At 48.0% G+C, this 21,676-nt stretch overlaps 1 protein-coding gene and 1 non-coding gene across 2 annotated transcripts in view; both read left to right on the top strand.

The window, feature by feature from the left end:
• Nucleotides 1-3,030, top strand: part of Slco2b1 (solute carrier organic anion transporter family member 2B1) — a 48,301-nt gene extending 45,271 nt beyond the window's left edge. Inside the window, exons 13-14 of the mRNA XM_029479789.2 lie at nt 183-303; nt 1,234-3,030. Of these exons, the coding sequence (XP_029335649.1) occupies nt 183-303; nt 1,234-1,369 (257 nt within the window). The 3' untranslated portion in view covers nt 1,370-3,030. The remainder of the gene's footprint in view (nt 1-182; nt 304-1,233) is intronic.
• A 4,622-nt stretch (nt 3,031-7,652) lies between these two features.
• On the top strand, nt 7,653-7,789 carry LOC115031622 (small nucleolar RNA SNORA41). Its single transcript, XR_003837295.1, has one exon. It is a non-coding gene; the product is annotated as a small nucleolar RNA SNORA41 (small nucleolar RNA).
• Nucleotides 7,790-21,676: the final 13,887 nt, after the last annotated feature.

Below are 21,676 nucleotides of genomic sequence, written 5' to 3' on the forward strand. Positions count from 1 at the left end.
GGGCTCCCAAGTGGGTGGGGTAACAAGCCCTAGCCTTGTGTCTGGAGGTGGTGTGCCTGCCGAGGCCACCCATGATGCAGGCACCCTCCAAGAGACCCAGTGCCTTGGTGGCTTGCATGTGCTTAGGGTGGGGACTGGGGAGTGGTGATTCTCTGCTATCCCCTGCGCCTCTCCTTCCCTAGCCTGGATGCCCAGCCCTGTGATCCATGGCAGTGCCATCGATACCACCTGTGTTCACTGGGCCCTGACCTGTGGGCGGAGAGCCGTCTGCCGCTACTACGACCATGACCTGCTCCGAAACCGGTAAGCACCAGGGTGGGAAGTTCACGTCAGAGCACACCCATCCTGCAAGTTAGAGACTGCCTCTAGAAAGCTCTCATCTAGCTGGTCTGGAATTCACCGTATAACTGAAGCTGGCCTTGAATTCCCAACCTTCCTGCCTCTGCCTCTCAAGCACTGGGATTACAGGCGTGTGCCACTAAACCCTAGATACTTTTTTTTTTTTTTTTGAGTCATGACCTCATTTTATGCCCATACTGTTCTTGATCTCACTAGAGCAGCCAGGGTGACCTTGAACCCACGACAGTCCTCCCACCTCAGCCTTTTAAGTGCTGGGATTTCCCACATACGTGTCCATGCTGGATAGCTCCCCTATGAGGAAAATGACAGTTAAAGAAAGAGACCTCAGGCTCTTATAAATGACAGAGCCATATCTCTCCTCTAAGCTATCAGTCAGCAGACAGTCCTTACCCTCCCCCTGGGGCTCAGTCTTCCTATCTGTACAATGGAGAGCTCAGAGGAGCCCAAAGGCAGGAATGGATAACATAGGCTAGGTAGATGTAGAAGGACTTGAAACAAGACAAGAGCCAGCCAGGGAGTGGCTTCCTCTGTCTCTGAGCCACAGGACACAGTTCCTGCAGTCTGGGACCGTCTAGGGAGGCTTTTCTGCAAAGGAAAAGCCAAACAGGGGTCTTCAGGAGTTAGGTGGGAAAGGGAGATCCTGCTTTTAGGATATGTAGGGCTAGCCTGGGTCATCCATCTGTCAGTGACAAAGTAAGAGGGATGTTTAATCTCTCCCCCACACACCCCAGGGTCCCTGCAGAGTTCTCCACCCCCCAGGCCTCAGTACACAGTTGCACCCTGTCTACTGACTCTACTACCATCCCCAAGCTGAGGCTAACAAGTACCAGAGGCGTGGGCTCCTGAGTTCAAGGTTTCTCATTCTTCCCTCAGATTCATAGGCCTCCAGTTCTTCTTCAAAACTGGATCCCTGGTGTGCTTTACCTTAGTTTTGGCCATCTTGAGGCAACAGAGCAGAGAGGCCAGCACCAGGACCACTGTAAAGAGCTCGGAACTACAACAGCTATAAGCATCAGGACAAGAGAAGAAGCCTAAGGATTCCAGGAGGTTGACCGTCCCAGCCCCACCCTGACCAGGAGTGGCATCCTCTGAGCGTTTGCCAACAATGGGCAAATCAGCACCCACGGGTATCGGAAGCACCCAGTCCAGTGCCTGAGGGTCCTCTACTAAACTGTGAAGTGACTTTGAACATGCTTCTGGCCTTGCTTGCTCTTTGGCACCAAGGACTCACTGTGTTGGCCATTTCTCAAGCAAGAGGGCCATCCCCATTCCTCCCCCAGCCAGATGGCCAACCTGGAACCTAGCTTCAGTGGTGGGGAGGAGCTATAAGGCATCTCTCTCCCCTGATTCTAGAACAGGGAGTTAGACAGACTAGATCATGCTGTGCTCCACACAGTGCCTCAGCCCGGCTCTGCCACTTGTGGAGACCCTCTCCATGCTCTCAGGAGGGGACTCCTGCTCTTAGGCTCCAGCTGTGCACATCTGTGCAGTCAAGGCCTCCTCCCCAAGCCCCAGCGGCCTTCAAGCAGTGTCTATTTGGCGCCCCCTGGAGGCACAGTTCAGAGATGAGATTAAGGAGATTTCCAAATGCAGGAGGGAGGACACTATATTTGATTGATGTGTGTGGGTGGGGACCTTAGCTGGAGCGGGCAAGGGATTCTTTGATTCAGAATGTCGCAGCTTTTGTCATCAGGGAGCCACAGTCGGGAAAGGGAGGTTTATCCTTTCTTTCAGAGACCTTGTAACTTCAGAGACCACTTTATATGGGGACCTGCTCCTACTAAATGTATATTGTCAGGATCTCGCACATTTGACCAGGGACCATCAAAGTCACTGTAGCTTTTGGGAATAGAAACCTAGTCCATATCCCCAGGGCTTTGTAACTAATACCTGATGCTGTCATAGCCAAGTCAGGGGTGCCGTCTGGTTCTCTGAGGTCTCTGGACCGATGTGAGGTCTCAGGGCAGAGAAGAGCAAAGCCAAGCTCTGCATCGTGCAGCATCCTTGGATCATATCCCTGGAACCCCCAATTCTTTTCCAAGTCAGGCCTTGTCCTGCTTTCTGGCTAGGCTCATCTGACCTAGTTGCTTCCAGGCAGCAGAAGAGAAAGCCCTGATCTGCTCCCAGCCTGGCCTGTTAATGCTACACGCCCCACCTGTGTGGCTAAGAAGGGAGGTGAGGAGCTACCAGCAGCCTCCCTACCTGTGTGCCAGCTCTTAGCCTTAGCTGGCAACAAGCTGCACTTGTTCCCAGTGCAGAAGAAGGGACTATAGAAGTCTCATTCCTGTCAGGCATAGTGGCACGCATCTGTGACCTAGCATTTAGAGACTAGATCAGAAGTTCAGTACAATGTGAGTATTTTCACTCAGCTCCATAGTGAGTTTGAGTCTAACCTGGACTACATGTGAATGTCTCAACAAAGAATAGAGAGAAGGAAAAAGGAGAAGAGGAGGAGGACAAAGAAATGAGCCTGGTTGCCGAATTTCCCAGAGTTGAGTGTTTAACCAGTGCCTGAGCCTACACTAATCAGTGCCAAGAATTTTGAAGTCACTTTCACCAAGACAAGTCTGTTAGCGGGTTTCCATTCTGTCTATTTTCCTGCTTCCCAGGTTGTACAGGAATAGCCTGGCTGTATACATACAGCTGAATATTAAATTTGTCTCTGCATAATGACTCTTCCACGACAAAAATTTATCCTTCTAAACTGCATTAGAGGTTTGCGTCAGCCACATCGCTTCCAGTTATTTAGACTTCAGCCTCACCGGCTTAATCTGCCCTGGCATCCTGCATTGTCTCCTGCCTTTATATTCCAGTCTAATTTTCCCTCTGACTAGCTTATTTCCTCTAGTAATGGTTTCAAAAATGGAATGCAGTCACAGGGCTGTCCGAGTCCTCACCTGTCTCAGTTGTCACTCACGTTTTACAGAAGAGAAACTGCCTCAGAAAGGTTGAGTGGCTTGCTTGGGACTATGATAATACTATACATAACTATATATGTATACGCACATGCACACACACCCACACACTCAATGGTGGGGCCAGAGCTGGATCTAGATCTGTGGAAAGCAAAGCTAACACATCTCACCAGTTCTCTTTATGAAAAATAAGTAGAGAATATTGCGTGCAGGTTAAATATGTAAACTCTGAGACCAGAGTATTTTGGACTTGAGATATTTTCATATTTTGAGGTATTTGTATCATAATCATGATTTCTCTCGGGGATGAGACTCTAATCTAAATAGAATTTCACCTGGGTTTCATACACACCTTATCCACACAGCCTGAAAGTTACTGCATGCAATGTGTTTAGTGCTCCTGTGTGTGCTGAGGTCCTGACACCTGGCATCAGGTCTGAAATATCCCGTGCATGTTACATTAGCCCTCAGGAAGCTTGCGTGTTAGCTCCTTTCCGATAGTGGATTTCGTATTAGGCATAGTCAGCCTTTACAGATTTGAATAAAGAAAACACCTAGAACGAGAAACACCCGCTCCATCTAGAAAAATGGCATACTTTTAAAAATTAAATAATTGCCCTGCATACCTGTAATTCATCCACACACACCTACCTTTATGATTGGAATTTTCCAGACTTGCTTCTGGCTCCGTACACATTCCTATTTCTCTACTTCCTCCTCCACTCGCTTTGTTTCCAGGGCCACACGCCACAAACAGAAACCATTACCTTGGTGTTTGGCTCTTGGACGTCATAATGCCAAATGAGGTGGGCTGTGGCTGGGAGGTTCCGGAAGCCATTCTTTACTAGAGATGGCTACAGTGACTTTCCTGTGCTTAGCAGTATATGACGGGGACTCCCAATTCCTCCTTGACCAGGCTCTAGAAGCCAGAAGCCACTTGCTGAGCCACAAAGGAAGCTGCAGAGGGAAGACGTGACTTAAGTGTCTTCCCTTTGCAGACTTCCCACTCAGAACAGGTAACATTTCTGGAGTGCCTCATTTGGGCCTGAGGAGAGGCCAAGATGGCTGCCAAGCACCCACCTCAGTGAGAGCTGGATTCGCAGGGAACTGAGGGAGAAGACAAAGCCTTCGCTCCACTCTGAGACCTGGCCTGGGGGAAGCTGAGAGCTAGAATCCAAGCCTTTGTCTGTGAGTGAACGCTTTGCACCAGTCAGGTGAAGACGCTTAGGCATCCCTGCAAGAGAGATGTGCAGCCACACACCAAGAGTTAGGTAAGAAAGGTTTCTCTAGACTGTGAGAGAAAATGCAAAACACACAAACACGTGATTATAAACACACATGCATGCATACACATGATACAGACATGTATATGCTCACAAATACATGCATACATATTAATACATGCAGGCACATACTTCCTAACACACATGCATATGCATGCACAGACACATAAAAACTCATACAAGTGCCTTTGCACCCACTTATATGCATGCATAATAATTAACACAATCATGTGCACATAAGCTCACATGCACATTTACATATTCACATATGTCAGACACAGATTCTCACACATATGCGTACACTCACAAAACACAAACATGAACATACACAGAAGCTACACATTCTCACACACATGTTTACATGCACACACATGCACTCACATATTCCATACACTCACCTGCACTCTTGCAAACACAGAATCTTGTATATACATGCAAACATATTTACATACTCACACCCATGCACACACCAGCTCACACTTAGAGTAAAAATGCATACACATTCGTGCACACATGCAGGCACCATGTATAACAGGCACACACAAAAATGTGTACTCACACATTCACATGACCACATATACACATATGCAGGTACACAGGCGTGCATGCAAATCCACACACATGTGTACACAGGCACACCCACAGACTCATGCACAGAAAAGCAAATAAACACATAAACACACACCTAGTCTCCTGTCAATGAAAAGCCATGAGCATCTGTGTCCACCAGCCACTGTCTCTACCCTGCACCAGGCTCTACCCTGCATCACCGCTGGTGAGAGCAGCAGCAGATGGGACTGGCACCAGAAATAGCATCTCAGTGTCTGGCCTTCCATTCCTTTTGCTGGAGAAGCTGGAAAGCTCCGGGACCACCAGATGCCCCTTGGGACCTGGCTCCAGGAGCCACGGTCAGCACACTGCAGGCTCACATTCATGACCTGCACATGCAGAACATCTCCCCTGATAGACCCAGCTGCCTGGCTTGTCCTGTCTCTCCACACCTCTTCTTTAAGTTTCATCTTCTATCAAGGTCCAGTTTAAAAGTCACTGCCTCCAGGAAGCAGTACGACCTACCAAGGGCCTCTCCTCCCATTGATGCCAGATAAGCCTCTACCTCCAGGAAGCAAGTTGGGGAAGTTGCTTCATTAAAGACAAAAACACCATTTAAATAAAGTTATAAGCCAAGCCAGGCGTGAGGTACATACCTGTAATGCTATCACTTGGGAGACAGAAGCAGGAAGATGGTGAGTTTGAGGGTAGCCTGGACTACATAGCGAAACCTTGTCTCAAAATCCAAAATAAATAAATTAAATTCAACTCCACTCATTTCCTCACACACATACAAAGATACACAGTTGTGTGTGTGTGTGTGTGTGTGTGTGTGTGTGTGTGTGTGTGTGTGTGTGTGATTTGGAGGTAAGGAGCCCTCTAAAGCACTGTACAATCTTCCTAAGAGGCCAACATCTCAGGTCTTTAAAGTCTTCTATATTGGAGCTACAGAGACATCAGACTTATGTTCAAAATAGAGTCTGCTGTGTATTCACAGTGTGTCCCTGAACATCCGACCATATCCCTCAGCTCCTGGCTCCTTACCTGTAAGGCAGGTAGATTCGCCCTGTCTCATCTCCCACGATTGTGGAGACCGGTAAGATAGCACCCTGGACTCAGAGGCTCAGCACCTGATGATCTATAGTTTCCTTCCCTTCTCCTGTCTGAAAGGATTTAATAAGCACCTGGAGCAGAGAGCGGGAGGGGCCGAGGGGACAGACAAGGCTGTGCACTGCCCTGGCTGCAGCTCCCTTGCCTTATAATCTCTACCACCCCCCACCCCCCACCCCCCCACCCCCGCTGTCAGCGAGGGTTCAGCTGGCCCAGCCTTATCTCTCCCCACAGCCAGCTTGGGACAGCTTTTCACCTCCAGATTTACATTTTTATTGATTTTCTTCTCCCTTCAGAGCTGCCCTTCCCTTCTGCCTCCCGTTTGGCTATAAAATGGGTCTACTGTGGGAAATAACAGTTCTGGGGCCAAGCAGAACTGTGTGATGGCCTCGTTCACCTACTCAAATCACCCACCAAACCAACCAACCAACCAATCTATCCCGCAGGCATCTGGGGACAGAGCCTCGAGTCCAACGCAGTCTGCTCTCAAGAGAGCGCCCAAAGGCACCATGGGTGCAGGGCAGTCAGAAGGCTTTGGATGCCTTCCTGGAGGGCAAGGAGGAGCCCTTGAAACATTGATTGATGGATTATTCCATTGACTGGTTATTTTAAGCAGAGAAAAACAAAATGTATATTTTAGAAAGGGCGGGGGGCTGCATCGTGGGGCTTCAGGATGGGAAAAAGAGAGATGCTAAGGTCCAGAGCTCAGGCAAGAGGCTAGAGTCGTAACCAGGAGAAGGCCTCAGGCCACGTCAGAAGCAGCACTCCAGAAGTGGGACAGCCAGACTGGGTTTTGAAAGATGAGCAGGGACAGGATAGAGCCGGGAAGGGTGCTGGGCGGAAGAGGCTGCAGAGATAAGAGGAAGGTCGGGAGAAAGCGCCTGATGGGCTGAGGAAATTTCCACTTGTTCTGAAGGCTCAGCATGACCTAAAAGGGCACGGTGAGGGGCAGAGGCTGAAAAAGTAGGTCAGGGCCCTCGTCCTCTCATGCTCGCTGTCCCCTGAGCCTGAACACAGAGGAAGCTGGGCTGGGCTCTTGAGTCTCAAATTGGGGCTCTCCTTCCTCAAAACAAACCTTCCCTGCCCACAACACAGCACGTTTGTAGAAAGGACTGTAGGGATGGGTTGTTCTTTTCATGGAATAGTTAAAGGAACTGAGGCCCGGGGAGGACACTGGCTCGAGCTCCGCTACACACTCCTGTTTATTCCTGCAAGTAGAAGGTAAATGCAGGAGGAGCCAAAGTTCAAGATGCTCTCTGCTATGGAGACTTTGTGGCCAGCCTGAGCCTAGATGAGACCCTGTCTCCAAATATACAAGCAAACAAATATACAAGCAAGCAAACAAACAAAACCCATGAGACAGAGAGAGAGAGACAGAGAGAGAGAGACAGAGAGAGAGAGACAGAGAGAGAGAGAACAGTTACTTGCTACTGTCTTCCTCAGCTACTGGTCTGCAGCTGTCCTCATGGTAGCAGTTGTAGCATTCCTCTATGGGAAAGAAAATGAAAATGTTACACAATTTAATGCCTCTTTCTTGGCCACACAAAAGAAGAATATGCTTGACAGAGGCAAGGTGAACAGAAAAAAAAAAAAAAGAAAAAGAAAAAGAAAAGAAAAGAAAAGGAAAGAAAAGAAAAGAAAAAGACGGCTTGCTACTCTTCCAGAGGACCCAAGTTCTGTGCCCAACAAATAGGCTGGGTGGCTCACAACTGCCTTTAAGTCAAGCTCCAGGGAATCTGACGCCCTCTTGTGGCCTCCTTGGGCACTTACACACACACACACACACACACACACACACACACACACACACACACATAAAAATAAAACCAAAAGGTTTTAAAGGAAGGAAGTGGAGGGGTTTGTCCCAGGCCATTCAAGGGCCCAGGCACCCATTTTTAACTACCCATGCATGCTTCAGAATCACCACACACAGTAAGTGGGGTGGAAAAGGCAGAGGAGAGAAAACCACAAAACAGAGTTGGGGGTTTTGTTGTTTTTCATTTCTTAGCTTTGTTTTTATGTCCCCATTTCTTCTTCCACTTTCATAGTGGATAGGAGAAAACATAGCTATGTGACCTCTGTGCTTTGGAGAGGATCTCCCAGCTCTGTCACTAGATGAGTCAAGCCACCACACACAACTGTGTCTTGTTTTCCCCCACCTTGTGAATAATAAACTCCAATCCTCAAAACAATTGAAGAGGGAATACTAAAGTGTAGCCGTGTAGTGCTTATATCTGTTACCAAGTAACGAGTGGCCCCAAAACTTATCAGTTTAAAGCAACAAGTACTTTTTCTTATTCAGTTTTAGACATCAAGATTAGTGAGTTAAGTGGAAGCTGCAGCTCAGGGCCCTCACGGACACTGTAGACAAGCAAAGACTCAGTGAGGGGCAAGCACTTCTGTGCATTCTGTGATCTCAGCCATGAGGAGGCAAAGGCAGAAAGACTGCCACAAGTCGGAGGCTACAGAGCCAGAGCCTTCCTCAAAAATAAATAGAGAGAGCAGGTTTTGGTAGCACACATCTTGGAGAACAGCTCTTAGGAGGCAGAGACAGGAGTATCTCTGTGATCCTGGTTTACACAGCTAGCCAGAGCTGAGAGAGAGAGAGAGAGAGAGAGAGAGAGAGAGAGAGAGAGAGAGAGAGAGAGAGAGAGAGAGAGAGAGGAAGGAAGCCAGTAAAGTTGCTCAGCAGATAGACACTTGCCGCCATGCCTGATGACGTCAATAGCATCCCTGGGGCCCACGTGGTGGAAGAAGAGAATTTTTTCTGGCAACTCATCCTCTGACCTCTGTATATATGAGCCATGGCAAGTGTGTGCCCACATACATGTGCACACATACATGTGCCCACATACATGTGCACACAAGACAAACAAACAAACAGACAGACTCAACTGAGGCTGGACGATTCGTTTTAAACCCAGAAGTTGGCTAAAGGCTTCTGTTCTTTGTAAATGGCCCTCTCTCCTGAAGGGGCTCATCCCACATAAGCCACGTAAGCTGCCCCTAGAACAAATGAGACTGTGTGCTATCAAGGGGGAAGCCTCGGTGCTCTGGAGGTGACACACTGCAGCCTTTGCCATATTCTTTTGACTGCCAGACTAATCCCACTACAATGTAGGAGGAGAATGCAAAAATATAGGAATACCAGGAGGTGTGTGTAAGCTGCTGGGGCCATTTGAAAGGTGTCACCCACGTGCCCAGAATGACAGATGGCACGCAGTAGGAGTTTATTCCTTAGAAGCTTCTATTCCTCTTACCGTTGTCACATTTGGACAAGCTTGGATGTGAGAAAGGAGAAAACAGGGGCAGTGGGAAACGCTCTCTAATTAGACCATGCTCAATTGCAGTTAGAAAGAATGTCTAAATGGAGGGGTGCGACTGGGGAGACTCCCCAGCACAGGTAAAGAGCATTCCTGAGAGAAGACAGGTGAGTATGGCAGGTCCGTTGCCACCTGCCATGGCTCAGGTGTGAAACCCTCTCCCCCACACAGCCCATGTGTGTGGATCCTTGGTCCTGTATGGTGGCACTGTTTTAAGGAGCCTGTGGAATTTGTGAGAAGTGGGACCTCCTTGAGAAGTCAGGCCACTGGAGGCTGAGCTTTGAGCTTTAGAGCCCAGCTCCAGTTCCACGTGGAGTTCTCTGCTTCTTGACGGCTGGTGTGATGTGGATTTTTAAAGTTCCTGCCACAGCTATGAGCCACTTCTGGCTCCATGTCTTCCCCACCATAGTGGACTGGATCCCTTTAAAATGTGAGCCAAACAAATGCTCTCCTCTCTTTAGTTGCTTCTTCTCAGGTCCTTAGTCTCAGTGATGAGGAAAGTGACTGACCCCCCCTCCCAGTTCACCGTCAGTCTCCTCCTCTTTGGTCCAGTAGCAAGGTGCCCAGCCCCACTGGGATGACCCAGGCCCTCAGTGAACACACCTTCCTCTCTGCCAGAGCGGGAGGTCATGTGACTCACTTTGATGGACAAGATGAAAGAATGGCCTGGTGGGAAGTCTGTGTTCCTGGATGAGAGATCAGGTGGGATAGGAGACTACCTTCCTTACGGTGGGTACTCTTCCTCTGGTTGATGCCACATCAGGCATTTGTGACTACAGGGGATGGGAGCTCCCACACAGGTCGGAAGGGGAAAAGCCTAAGTCATCAGAGAGGTGATTCAATCACCAGGCTAAGCCCAGGACCACTTCCCTCTGGGCTCCTTGTTATATAAACAGGCTTCTGGGAGGGCAGGTTCTTCTACTCCTTCTAACTGATCCTGCCTCCCTCTGGGCTTTTCTTTTCCTGGGGCAGATAGAGAGAGGAGTGGGGCAGTGAAAAGCCCTGGACCAGGAGACAGAAGTCCTTGGTCTAACCCCAGCTCTGCATCTGAGGTGCTCTGCAATCCTGAGTAAGTCCCTACCCCCACTGGGCCTCCAATAATTATAGCTAATATTTATCGACTGCCTGCTGTGTGCCAAGCACTCTGCTAAGAGCTCCCCGTGCATTATCCTGCTCACCCCCACCCCTCCATCGGCTCTTATGCTCACATTGCTCTTTATCCCATGGATAAGGAGACGGGAGGCTGAGACCTGAGGCTGCACAGCAAGCTCATGGCAGATGTCTGGGTTTCAAATCCAGATTTGCCTCCCTGAAACATCAGGCTCCCAGCCATACACACTAGGCTTCCTAGCAGCAAAAGGACATCCATGGTCAAGGTGACCTCTGAGGGACTTTCCGGACCAGATATCATTTGATTCGTTGTGCCATTTGTAGCTAGACAATCAACAACCCCGCTTAGCCTAGCAGAGAGGAGAGAAATAAGGGCTGTCTTTAACCATCCCAACAGCTGTCATGTGAGGGGGATTAGATTTGCTCAGTGTGGATCAGAGGACGTGAGCAGGGCCAGTGTGGCACAGAGGGTGCAGCTCACATACAGGGAATCTCTCCAGTAGCCCTTTGGCAATGGCTAGAGCTGTACCCAGAGGTAATGGCTCCCCTGTCAAGGAAGTTTTACAAAGCTTTGTCAGAAGTCTAGCAGGGCATAGAGATAGAAGTGAATGACTTAGGGTTTATGGGAATTAAGCAGGATAGCATGCTCCCAACACCAAGTATGTAAAGCTAAAAGGGATGGAGTTCAGTGAACTGAGTGGTTTCTTCTTTTGACACTGAAACTCTTACACTTTAAGATTCTCTAGTATTTTTTTTTTCTGGTTATGGCTCAAACACTCTGTAGTTCTGTGATTTTTTAAATGCCTTAGTTCTTCCCTCCGAGATGCTATGGATTTTAATACTTTAGCCTGCTGTGACTGGGACTCAAAAAGCTGAGAAGCCTGTGATTTTTTGATTTAATAGCCTCTAGCTTTAACGATTCATTAAAGTGCCTCTCGTCAGTTCCAGACACTAGAGGGAATTGCTCCAGATGCTGGGTTTTGGCAGGCTGGACACGGGCTGAGCTGCTCTTCCCATCACCCACCCTATCACCCCCACCCCAGCCTCAGCTCTCCCTCCCAACCAAGCATTGGGCTCCCCAATCCCTGCCCCCATCCTTACTCCGCTGCTGTGTCATATTTGACCAGGTGGGCACTTCACTCTCTTCATTCTGGATGGCTTGTTAGACAGGACCCTTCACTGAAAACAAGCTTGTAGCTAGTTATTCCAAAGGGGACTAAAGAGAACAAGAAGAGTTAGCACCATAACCCGAATTAGGAGTGTGAAGCTCCATCCTCCTTGAATAGTTGCTGAGCACGCAGGACTTTTGTCTGTCTGTTCTGACTCCCTGTCTAAACATGAGATTTCTCTCTCAGTCCTCGGTTAGGTTGGGAACTTATCTTCCTATCAGAATGGAGCCTCCAGATAGACACTGTTGCACCTCCCTTATATTATGCCTGAACTCTAGTAAATGGTTGAATCCTTTCACTATAGTGAAAGGTTCTTCCCTCAGTTCAATAGATTTCCAAAGGCAAGTTTGTCTCTGTCTTTGAACTGTGTAAAATTAGAAAGCATGGGTCCCTTTAAGAGAAGGAAGTCCCCAAGGTCAAGGGCTGTGTCTCCACCCTCATACTGCACCAGAAGTCTAACTGACAACAGGAAATCTAGGCTCTTCCAAACTCTATATATTCCTTCCATCTCAGTCCAGGACTGAACACAAGAAAGGATGTTTTTTCTTAAAGCAAACAGACATAATTTTTTAAAATGAATATTTAGGAAGTGGTATGGGAACTCCGCCCCTTTAGACCCTCTCTAGGGTCTATTCTGCACCCTCTTTTCTAGAAGCTGGGGTAGTCCTCTCCCGACTCCTCCCAGGAACTCAGAGCCGAGTGAGATGTCAGCACGTTGGACAGCGCCCAGCCCATTCCAGGCCTCTGAGCCAGAGGAAGCAGAGCTCTCCAACTCCCTCCGCCAGTGGGTGATGGATTTCCTCATTCCTCAATTTGATTAAAGCCCAGTAGATAACCAGAGCGCCTTGTTCCTTTCTCTTCTCCCTTCCTGATGAACATAATTAACTCCGTTAGGCTGGGGATACTTGCTCTCAATCGCTGCCTCCCAGCCCCCTCCCAGCCCCCTCCCAGGATGAATCAGTAGGACACAGCCAGGACACTTGAAAGACTCACAGGGTTCTTCTTGGGCAGTCGAGGTGGAAGAGGATGCTTGCCTGAAGATCTACAGAAGCTGCATACAGACACTGGGATGTGGTGATTGGATAAAGGTGCCCCTAAACAGGAGGTCTGAAAATGATGGGGTTTAGCCCTGACTTTATCACAAATCTAGCTAGGGCTAGCCATGTGTCTTTTCTTTCTAAGTCTGGTCTTATATTGGCAGGAAGAAGACATTGGACTAGACAGCATAAAATGCTACATTTGATGCTAAGATGCTATGAGAGGAAACCTTTAAAATAGAAGGAAAAGGGCTTGTCCAAGGTCACACAGAAGCTCAAGGCAAAACTGGACTTGAATTCATGGCTTCTGATTTCTTTCTACCTCAACAGAATTTCTCATGAACAGAATTCATCCCTTTATCTGCATCACAGACTTCCTTTCCAGGGAATGGAAGCTTAGAAAGTTGAAGACGGGTAAGATTTTATTAATTAGTGTTGGCAAAAGAAAGCAATATTTAAGATGTATAGAAATGCTAATGTCTCTAAAGAGAACAGAGTATTAACAGATCATTAAGATTGGGAAGAAATGCTCACCTGAGGTTCAGACATTCAACCTTAGGTGCATATCAACCCAGAAGTGTTTGGGATTTGCCAAGATCATCCAGAGAGGCAACTGTAGACTATAGAGTTCTCTCCCTTCTTCTCTCCTCATTCTTCTTCTTCCTCTTCCTCTTCCTCCTTCTTCTATCCCTCCCTCCCTCTTTATCTCCCTCTCCCTCTTTATTTTCTTCTCTCTGTTTTATTCAGGGTCTCATGTATCCCAGGCTAGCTGCAAACTGATTCTGTAAACAAAGGATTGAACTTCTGATTCTCCTGCCTCCACCTCCAGCATGCTGGTCTACAGATATGCATCATTGCTCCCTGTTTATATAGTGCAGAGGACCAAAGCCAGGACTTCAAGAATACTACGAAAGCCCTATCAAGCCAGCCATTTCTCATCCCCCTGTAGAAAGCTCTACAAAAAGTTAAATAAGTATCCTAATCAAGCATCAGGGTTCCCCATCAGAAAAAAAAATGGGAGAAGATATAAGCCAATCTGCAAATACAGTTTAGGGACTGTGCCCAACTCCTTGGCTGACAGGCATAGAAAGAATGATACATAACTCATGATCTCTAAGGACACATCTTAAATGTGTCTCTTCTGCTTAGAATTATACTCAGTGCACCAATGAATCTAAACTGCTGTCCTATCAAGGCCAAAACCAAACGTCTTCTGCCAGGAAGGAATCTACAGCCTGATTCTGAAGGTTCTTCCTCCTCTGACGCTCCAAAGCCTTTTGTTTCTGTTTTACTATTCAGCACCATTTCCATTATCTGCTTCTACCTACTTCAAAAATAGTGATGAGGAGAAAGAGAGAGAGAGAGAGAGAGAGAGAGAGAGAGAGAGAGAGAGAGAGAGAGAGACACTAAGAATGCCTTTTATTCAACTTTGAATTCCTCAAATCCTCAGCACGGTATTTGACATGTAGTGGGATCTCAATAAGAACAGGATGGAAGGAGAATGGATAGAAAGCTAAAGTATGGGTAGATAGATGATGGGTGGATATATAGATGATTGATGGATAGATATAATGTATGGGCAATGGATAGATAAACAGAAGGTAATTGTGCACATAGATAATGAATGGATAGGTAATGTATAGGCAGATAGAGGATGGATGATAGATAATGCATGAGCAGATAGATGATGGGTGGATAGGTAATGTACGGGCAATGGATAGATGAACAGAAGGTAATGTGTGGGCAGATAGATGATCAATGTGTGTGCGGCAGATGGATCAGTAGGTAGATGGATGATGAATACATAGGACACTGGAAAGTAGAGACACAGAAGATAAATATATGGATTGAATGAGTGGGTATTGGAATAGGCTTGTGGGTGAATAGATAGGTAGGTAATTGGACAAGATGGAAAATGGATCAAGAGTAAACTGATTGGTAGGTGGTTGGTGGAGAGATGACTGACATTTGAGCAAGTCTGTGGATAGACTGAGAGAAGGATATGCATACAGCAGGTGGAAAGGCTGCTGTGCTGGTTGGGTTTTGTCAACTTGGCACAAATCTAGACATAGCTAGGACTAGGAAACTTCAGTTAAGGAATTGCCTCTATCAAATTAGCCTGTGGGCAAGTCTGTGATTAATAATTGATGTGAGAGAACCCATCCTAGTATGGATTCGTTTTGGGTTTTTGTTGTTGTTGTTGTTTGTTTGTTTGTTTGTTTGTTTGTTTTTCAAGACAGGGTTTCTCTGTATAGCCCTGGATATCCTGGAACTCACTCACTTTGTAGACCAGGCTGGCCTCAAACTCAGAAATCTGCCTGCCTCTGCCTCCCGAGTGCTGGGATTAAAGGCGTGTACCACCACGCCCGGCCTAGTATGGATTCTTTTCTCTTGGGCTGGTGGTCCTGGGTGGCAAAAGAAAGCAAGCTGAGCAAGCCATGGAGAGCAAGCCAGTAAGCAACACTCCCCCATAGTTCCTGCCTCCTCTGCTTTGAGTTCCTGTCCTGTCTTCCCTCAAAGATGGAGTATGACTGAAATTTATAAGCCAAATAAGTCCTTCCTCCCCCAACTTGGTTTTATCACAATAACAGAAACTTAACTAGGATAGCTACTAAATAGATGGAGTCATATATAGTTGGGTGAGTAAGTAGATATATAATCACATTACTACATAAGAAGATAAATGCCAGGGGAGGTGGAAAGTCCTATATAGAAAAAAACATATAGATATATTTAATATCACAAAGGTCTTTTATTACATTTAGAGTGTGTGTGTGTGTGTGTGTGTGTGTGTGTGTGTGTGTGTGTGTGTGTGTGTATTCCTGGAAATCAAACTTAGGTAGTCAGGCTTGGTGGCAATCATTTTGACAACCCACAGAGGCCTTTTTCCTGGAGACTTTCCTTTGGTAGTTCCAGAATGATGACAGGAGTTTCTGACTCTTTGCTGAGTCAGGAGTAGAAAGTGCTCAGGTACCAACGGTCTCAGGCTGTATCAATGGGAATGTAATAACAAGATTAAAAAAAAAAAAAATTTCAGATGGTCCTGCCATGCCCTGAACTGTTCACACTGCCCTGGAGTGCTTTGTGACATCCATAGCTTATGCATATAGGAGAGACAGAAGGGAGTAACCAAAAAAGACTACTAACTGGAGAGCTGATGAATGAGCCAGGAGTGTTTATCCCAGGGGGAAACAAACTCAGAAGAGACAATGACCTTGTCCCAGGCTCTGACTTCCCTAGGACTCATGGGTGTGCCCTGTGTCTTCAGAGGTGGAGTTAATTCCAAAGAGAATCCCAAGTGTGATGTCTCTGCCATGTGTGAGAAAGAACTTTTCCCAGGTGGTGTTCCCACATAGAGAAGGATTGTCCTAGGGGTGAGCTTCCCATCTCTGAAAGCATCCAAGCAGGTCTGAACATCCTCTTTCAAGGAAGCTGCAGAGTGCAGACGCACTCGCTGCAGAAGGTAAATTAAGGTCTCTACCCCTCCCCCGCACCCACTAAATTAAACATCTGTTCATCTCTTCATTCCCTAACAAATTAGGTTTCTCTGTATCCTGTGCTCAGAGTGGAATGCAGGGAATTTCTGTCCAGGACTGGAGGAGATCTAAGAGGCAGACAAGTGTCTTATGGGATTCGCAGCTTCTTTCCATGGAAGTCTGGGACTTGAGGAAAGAGGAGTCACTGAAAATGCCCTTTCATGCACCCCCAGATGACTTGAGAGGAGGATCAGAGCCACTAAGAGCCAATCCATGACCCAGTTTCCCTGTAATGAATGTGCCCACGTCACTGACGTGTTGGCTCCTGATCAGCGCCATCTCTTCCACCCTGGCCTCGCTCTCTGTATGAGGAGATTAAATCAATTAGAAGGAGATCTGGCTGGCTCTGGTTAGGGACAGAGGATAATTCACTTACATAACAGGGGATTGAGGTTTGGACTTGGCACTTGAGGGGAGGGGTGGGGACCTCAGACACCATGCCTTTCACTGGGGCGACTTCTGGACCTGAGAACCAATGCAGATGGGAGAAGTCCAGGGAAAGGGGAGTGGTGAGTCCACACCCACCTCCATCTTCCTTCTGGGATGGAACCTTCCATTCCCTGGGTTAGAAGAGAGCCATTGAAAGGCCACTGTCTTGTCCCCACATGAGGGTATCTCAGTCGATGCCATCTACACACGCTTCTCTTTAACCATGTATCAAAGCCCCGTGGCCTCTCCAGATGCATCTTCTGCCTCTGTGACTTAGGGTGGACAGAGAAGCAGGCACCATGGCCTGGTACCCTCTTTGTCAAGTGGTGTAATGGAGTTGTGTGTGTGTGTGTATGTGTGTGTGTGTGTGTGTGTGTGTGTGTGTAGAACACAGAGCAAGCAACAACAACAAGCCAGGAAGTCTCTGGGGCCAGTTCTGGAAGGTTCTCCAGAGGAGGCAGTGAACAAGCTCACTAAGCTGGAAAGGAAGGGTGGATTAGTGAGAGATAACCAGGCTGACCCGGTGGAGAGGGGGCTTCGGGTGGAGGAAACAGAATGTATGGTGGATGGAGCCTCAAGCAAGGCAGGAAAAGGAGAGATGAAGCAGGAGGCCTTGCTGGGTCCGGGTCTGACTTGGATAGCACGTCAAGATGAGACAAGATAAGACACGGGGACCCCAGTGTCTCAGATCAGTCACCACTTCTTGAGCACAGACAGCATCCTGGAATCAGGGGTATGAACTGAACAGAGATGAGTCTGACTAGAGTTTTGACTGCAGGAGTTTTAAAAAGGGTTAAGCAAGCATATTCCCTTGAACAGAGGTAGTTAACTCTAGTTAACTCAAAGTGAGACTGGGTGCTTCTGTAGCTCCCATTGGCTGGGTCTGCCTGAAGCCCTTTGCCAAAAGCCTGAGATGCCCAGCAAGCAGACTTGCTGATCAAAAAGAGCTGACCACCACTGGGAGGAGGTGAACAAGGGGCTCATGAACAGGCGAGACAGGCACAGGACAGAGTAGCGCCCTGCCGGTGGGAGGGGAAAGGTGTTTAGGTGTGCACTTTCCAGGGTCTACCTATGATCATGGAAGAGAAAGCCGGGCAGCACCATGGGCAATAGTTGGGGCTTTATCTTGGGTTGTGCTATCCCTAGAAAGCACCACGGGATAGTAAGGATGAGGGATGTTTCTAGCTATTTGGATCCTGGGATGAATCAGCTGAGGCCTGCAAGCCTGAGTTTAACTAGCCCACACAGAAGCTGCTGCAGAGACATACTGCTCATCCCCAGGCCCTATTTTACTCCTGAGTCTCTTTCATTCTTTCCTTTGGCTGCTATCTCTGAAACCCTCCCTTCAGGCTAGCTCGGTGGAGCAGAGAGGCAGGCACTTGAGGGCTGTCCTGCTCTTTGTCCAGAGGCCCAGCACCAAACACAGTACATCCGGGGTCCTTCTGCACAAACGCTCGAGCTGGGGACTGAGTCACGTGCTTCCAATTTATTCTCTTGTTGAAAAGATTTCAGAACTAACCTTTGTGCCTGCAATGGCTGGTTCCAGAGCTGGGAAGAGAAGGGAAGGGGAGGGGAGGGGGAGGGGAGGGGGAGGGGAAGGAGGGAGGGGAGGGGAAGGGTGTGAAACACAGAAAATTGTTCAAGTAACTATTCCAGTGTTTTCACATGCTGACTGGTAGGATAAAGAAACAGAGGGTAATATTTCCTTTGTTTTGTTTTATCTTTCTGTACTTTCTCTGTTTGAAACATAAGGCGTAGAAAACAAAGCCAAACAGTTAAAAAACAAAAAAACAAAAAAAACAAAAAAAAAAAAAAACAAAAAACAGCAGCGTTAGCAACAATTAAGAGATAGACAACTAAGAGAAAAGACTAGATGGAAATTAGACAAACAAATGTGGTTCTATTGCCTTCTAATTCTATTTTTCAAGTTGTTCATGGTGAACATACTCTAAAAACCATATATTTAAAAAACAAGCATACGGTGGAACAGACCTTTAGTCCCAGCACTTAGAGAGCAGAGGCAGGGGGATTACTGTGAATCTGAAGCTAGCCTGGTCTGCATAGCAAGTTGTAAACCAACCAGGGCTACATAATGAGATCCTGTCTCAAAAAAGAAAAAAAGAAGAAGGAAGGAAGGAAGGAAGGAAGGAAGGAAGGAAGGAAGGAAGGAAGGAGAGAGAGAGAGAGAGAGAGAGAGAGAGAGAGAGAGAGAGAGAGAGAGAGAGAGAAAGAAGAAAGAAAGAAAGAAAGAAAGAAAGAAAGAAAGAAAGAAAGAAAGAAAGAAAGAAAGAAAGAAAGGGAAAAACAATAAAATTAACAAGAGGCTTAGTTCTCTGTTTTGCTGGAACAGTCCTCAGGATACAAAGGCAACTGGGAGTTTCCTGGGCAGCCTGGCAGCTCTGAGCTGTGGGCCAGAGGCAGAGCTGATGCAGCCTCAGCCCATCCTAGTTACCAACCTTATCTCAGGCCGGGCACTGAGCCTGGGTGGGAACAACCCAGAGCTCCCACATCTTATAAGTATGTGTATGTTATCAGCTTGGTCTGCGCTGGGAGGATCCCAGCTCTGAGGAGGGGCTGGACTTCCTGAAGCAGGCTTTATCTCCCATTTCCCAGGCTTTGAGGCTTAACCTCCCTCTCCAAGTGGGGCAGGGCTGCTCCATTGTCGGATTTGGGCCCCTCTGAGGCTCTTCTGTGTCTCTCTTATCTGAGTTGTAAGCTCCAACCCCTGGCCTCCCACTTACTCTGTTCTGCCAGCCCATTTACTCAGATAGACGGATGATAGAGATTGGGGCCGACCTGCAGACTCCCAGGACCTCAGGCTAATGGGAAAGCTATTCCCTATCCTACAGATTCCCTAATCAGATGGAAGGCAGGACTCCTCAATGGCAGGAGGCCTAATATGTACAGAAAAGTCCAACTCAACCAGATTGGGCTGCCCAAACCAAGCTGGGGACCCCAGGCCTCAGGCCTCCCTACTCTCTCTCATGGCATCCTCAGGACCCTTCTCCTTTCTACCCCTTCCAAAGTACAAGGAGTCCTCTTTGAGTGCTGTGCATCCTCTAGTGATTTGCTTCCCCTCTCTGTGCCTTGGTGTATTTCCTCAGAAAATCTATACAACTGACTAACCTGGAGGTCTTGCAGCCCAATAAGGACATTCTATGTCTCTTTTGCCTCTTCCCCGACTCCCCTTCCTCCTTCTTCTGAGGATACCACCAATCTGTGTGCCCCTAGACTCTCCTGACTGGACCACTGGATGCCCTAAGGCTGAGAGCTGCAGAGAGCTGCAGCGGAGTGGGGGCTGTCGGGAGGAGGCAGGCCCAGGCCAAGGCTGGGTTGAGGAGGCTGGGCAGGGCAGCCAGCCAGCTTAGCAGTCCATGCCAGCACTACCTCAGCAGCTTCTGCTAAACTCTGGTCCAGCATCTACACTTGGGTGGCAGCTGCAGGGCTGGAGAGGCTGGGTGGGGCGGGTATCCTGCTGAGGTCAGCAGCCTCTGGAATCCTCTCTGCAGGAGGAGGAGGCTGCAGAGAGCCAGGGACCAAGCCTGGACTCAGGAATAGTTAGGAAGGATGCTTCTACTACTCCCTAGGGGTGGGTGACTCAAGTCACCTAAACTCTAGGCATGGGCAGGACCCCAAAGGATATCTAGTGAATATAGGCGTCTCTAGCAAGCTGAGGATATAGCTCAGTGGTAGAACACTTGCCTAGTATGTATGAGGGTCTTGGATTAGTTTCCAGCACTCATTCTCACAAAGAAGAAGAGGAAGAAGAAGAAGAAGAAGAAGAAGAAGAAGAAGAAGAAGAAGAAGAAGAAGAAGAAGAAGGAGGAGGAGGAGGAGGAGGAGGAGGAGGAGGAGGAGGAGGAGGAGGAGGAGGAGGAGGAGGAGGAGGAGGAGGAGGAGGGAGAAGGAGGAGGAGGAAGAGGAGGAGGAGAAGGAGAAGGAGAAGGAGAAGGAGAAGGAGGAGAAGGAGGAGGAGGAGGAGGAGAAGAAGAAGAAGAAGGAGGAGGAGGAGGAGGAGGAGGAGGAGGAGGAGGAGAAGAAGAAGAAGGAGGAGGAGGAGGAGGAGGAGAAGGAAGAGGAGGAGGAGGAGAAGGAAGAGGAGGAGGAGGAGAAGGAAGAGGAGGAGGAGGAGGAGGAGGAGGAGAAGGAGAAGAAGAAGAAGAAGAAGAAGAAGAAGAAGAAGAAGAAGAAGAAGAAGAAGAAGAAGAAGAAGAAGAAGAAGAAGAAGAAGAAGAAGAGGATTTTTTTTCTTCTTGTTCCCCTGGCAGCCTTTCAAAAAGTTCATGTGTCAGTTGCCAGGGTCTTAAATATCCAGTTACTCAGCATGCCTTGCTTCATCAGGGCCAAGCTAAGTTCACCCTCCCTGTTCACCAGGTACCCTCACCGTGTTTCTCCACAAATGTCCTGCCATTCACAAACCAAGAACCAAGGCCGCAGACTCTGACTTCGTGTATGCAATCTGTCTCCCATCCCCAGCACACACACCCACTTCTCTGCATCCCCACACCACTTCCCTGCCCCAGCGTCCCTGTCTTCCATTCTCCCCTGCTCGTCCAAGCTTTGAGTTTGTCTTGCACCTTGTTCCTTCAATCAAGCTGTGATAGTGGTCTTTACAAAGTGCAATAAACTGGCAGTGCCTCTCAGCCCAAACGCCTTCCTCAGTTCTTTCTCACCTCTGGGATAAGGGTCAACTTCTCTGGAGGGAGGGGTAAGTTGGGGGAATCAGGGTCTCATGTAGTCTAGGCCGGCCTTGAACCTGATGTGCAGACAAGACTGATTTGGGGCACCTGATCCTCCTGCCTCCCCCTCACATATGCTGAGATTACAAGTTTGTACACACTGTTAGGCCAAGGTC

Source organism: Mus caroli, unplaced genomic scaffold (genome assembly GCF_978045245.1).
Source record: "Mus caroli unplaced genomic scaffold, Mus_caroli_1 scaffold_8, whole genome shotgun sequence".
Lineage (NCBI taxonomy): Eukaryota > Metazoa > Chordata > Mammalia > Rodentia > Muridae > Mus > Mus caroli.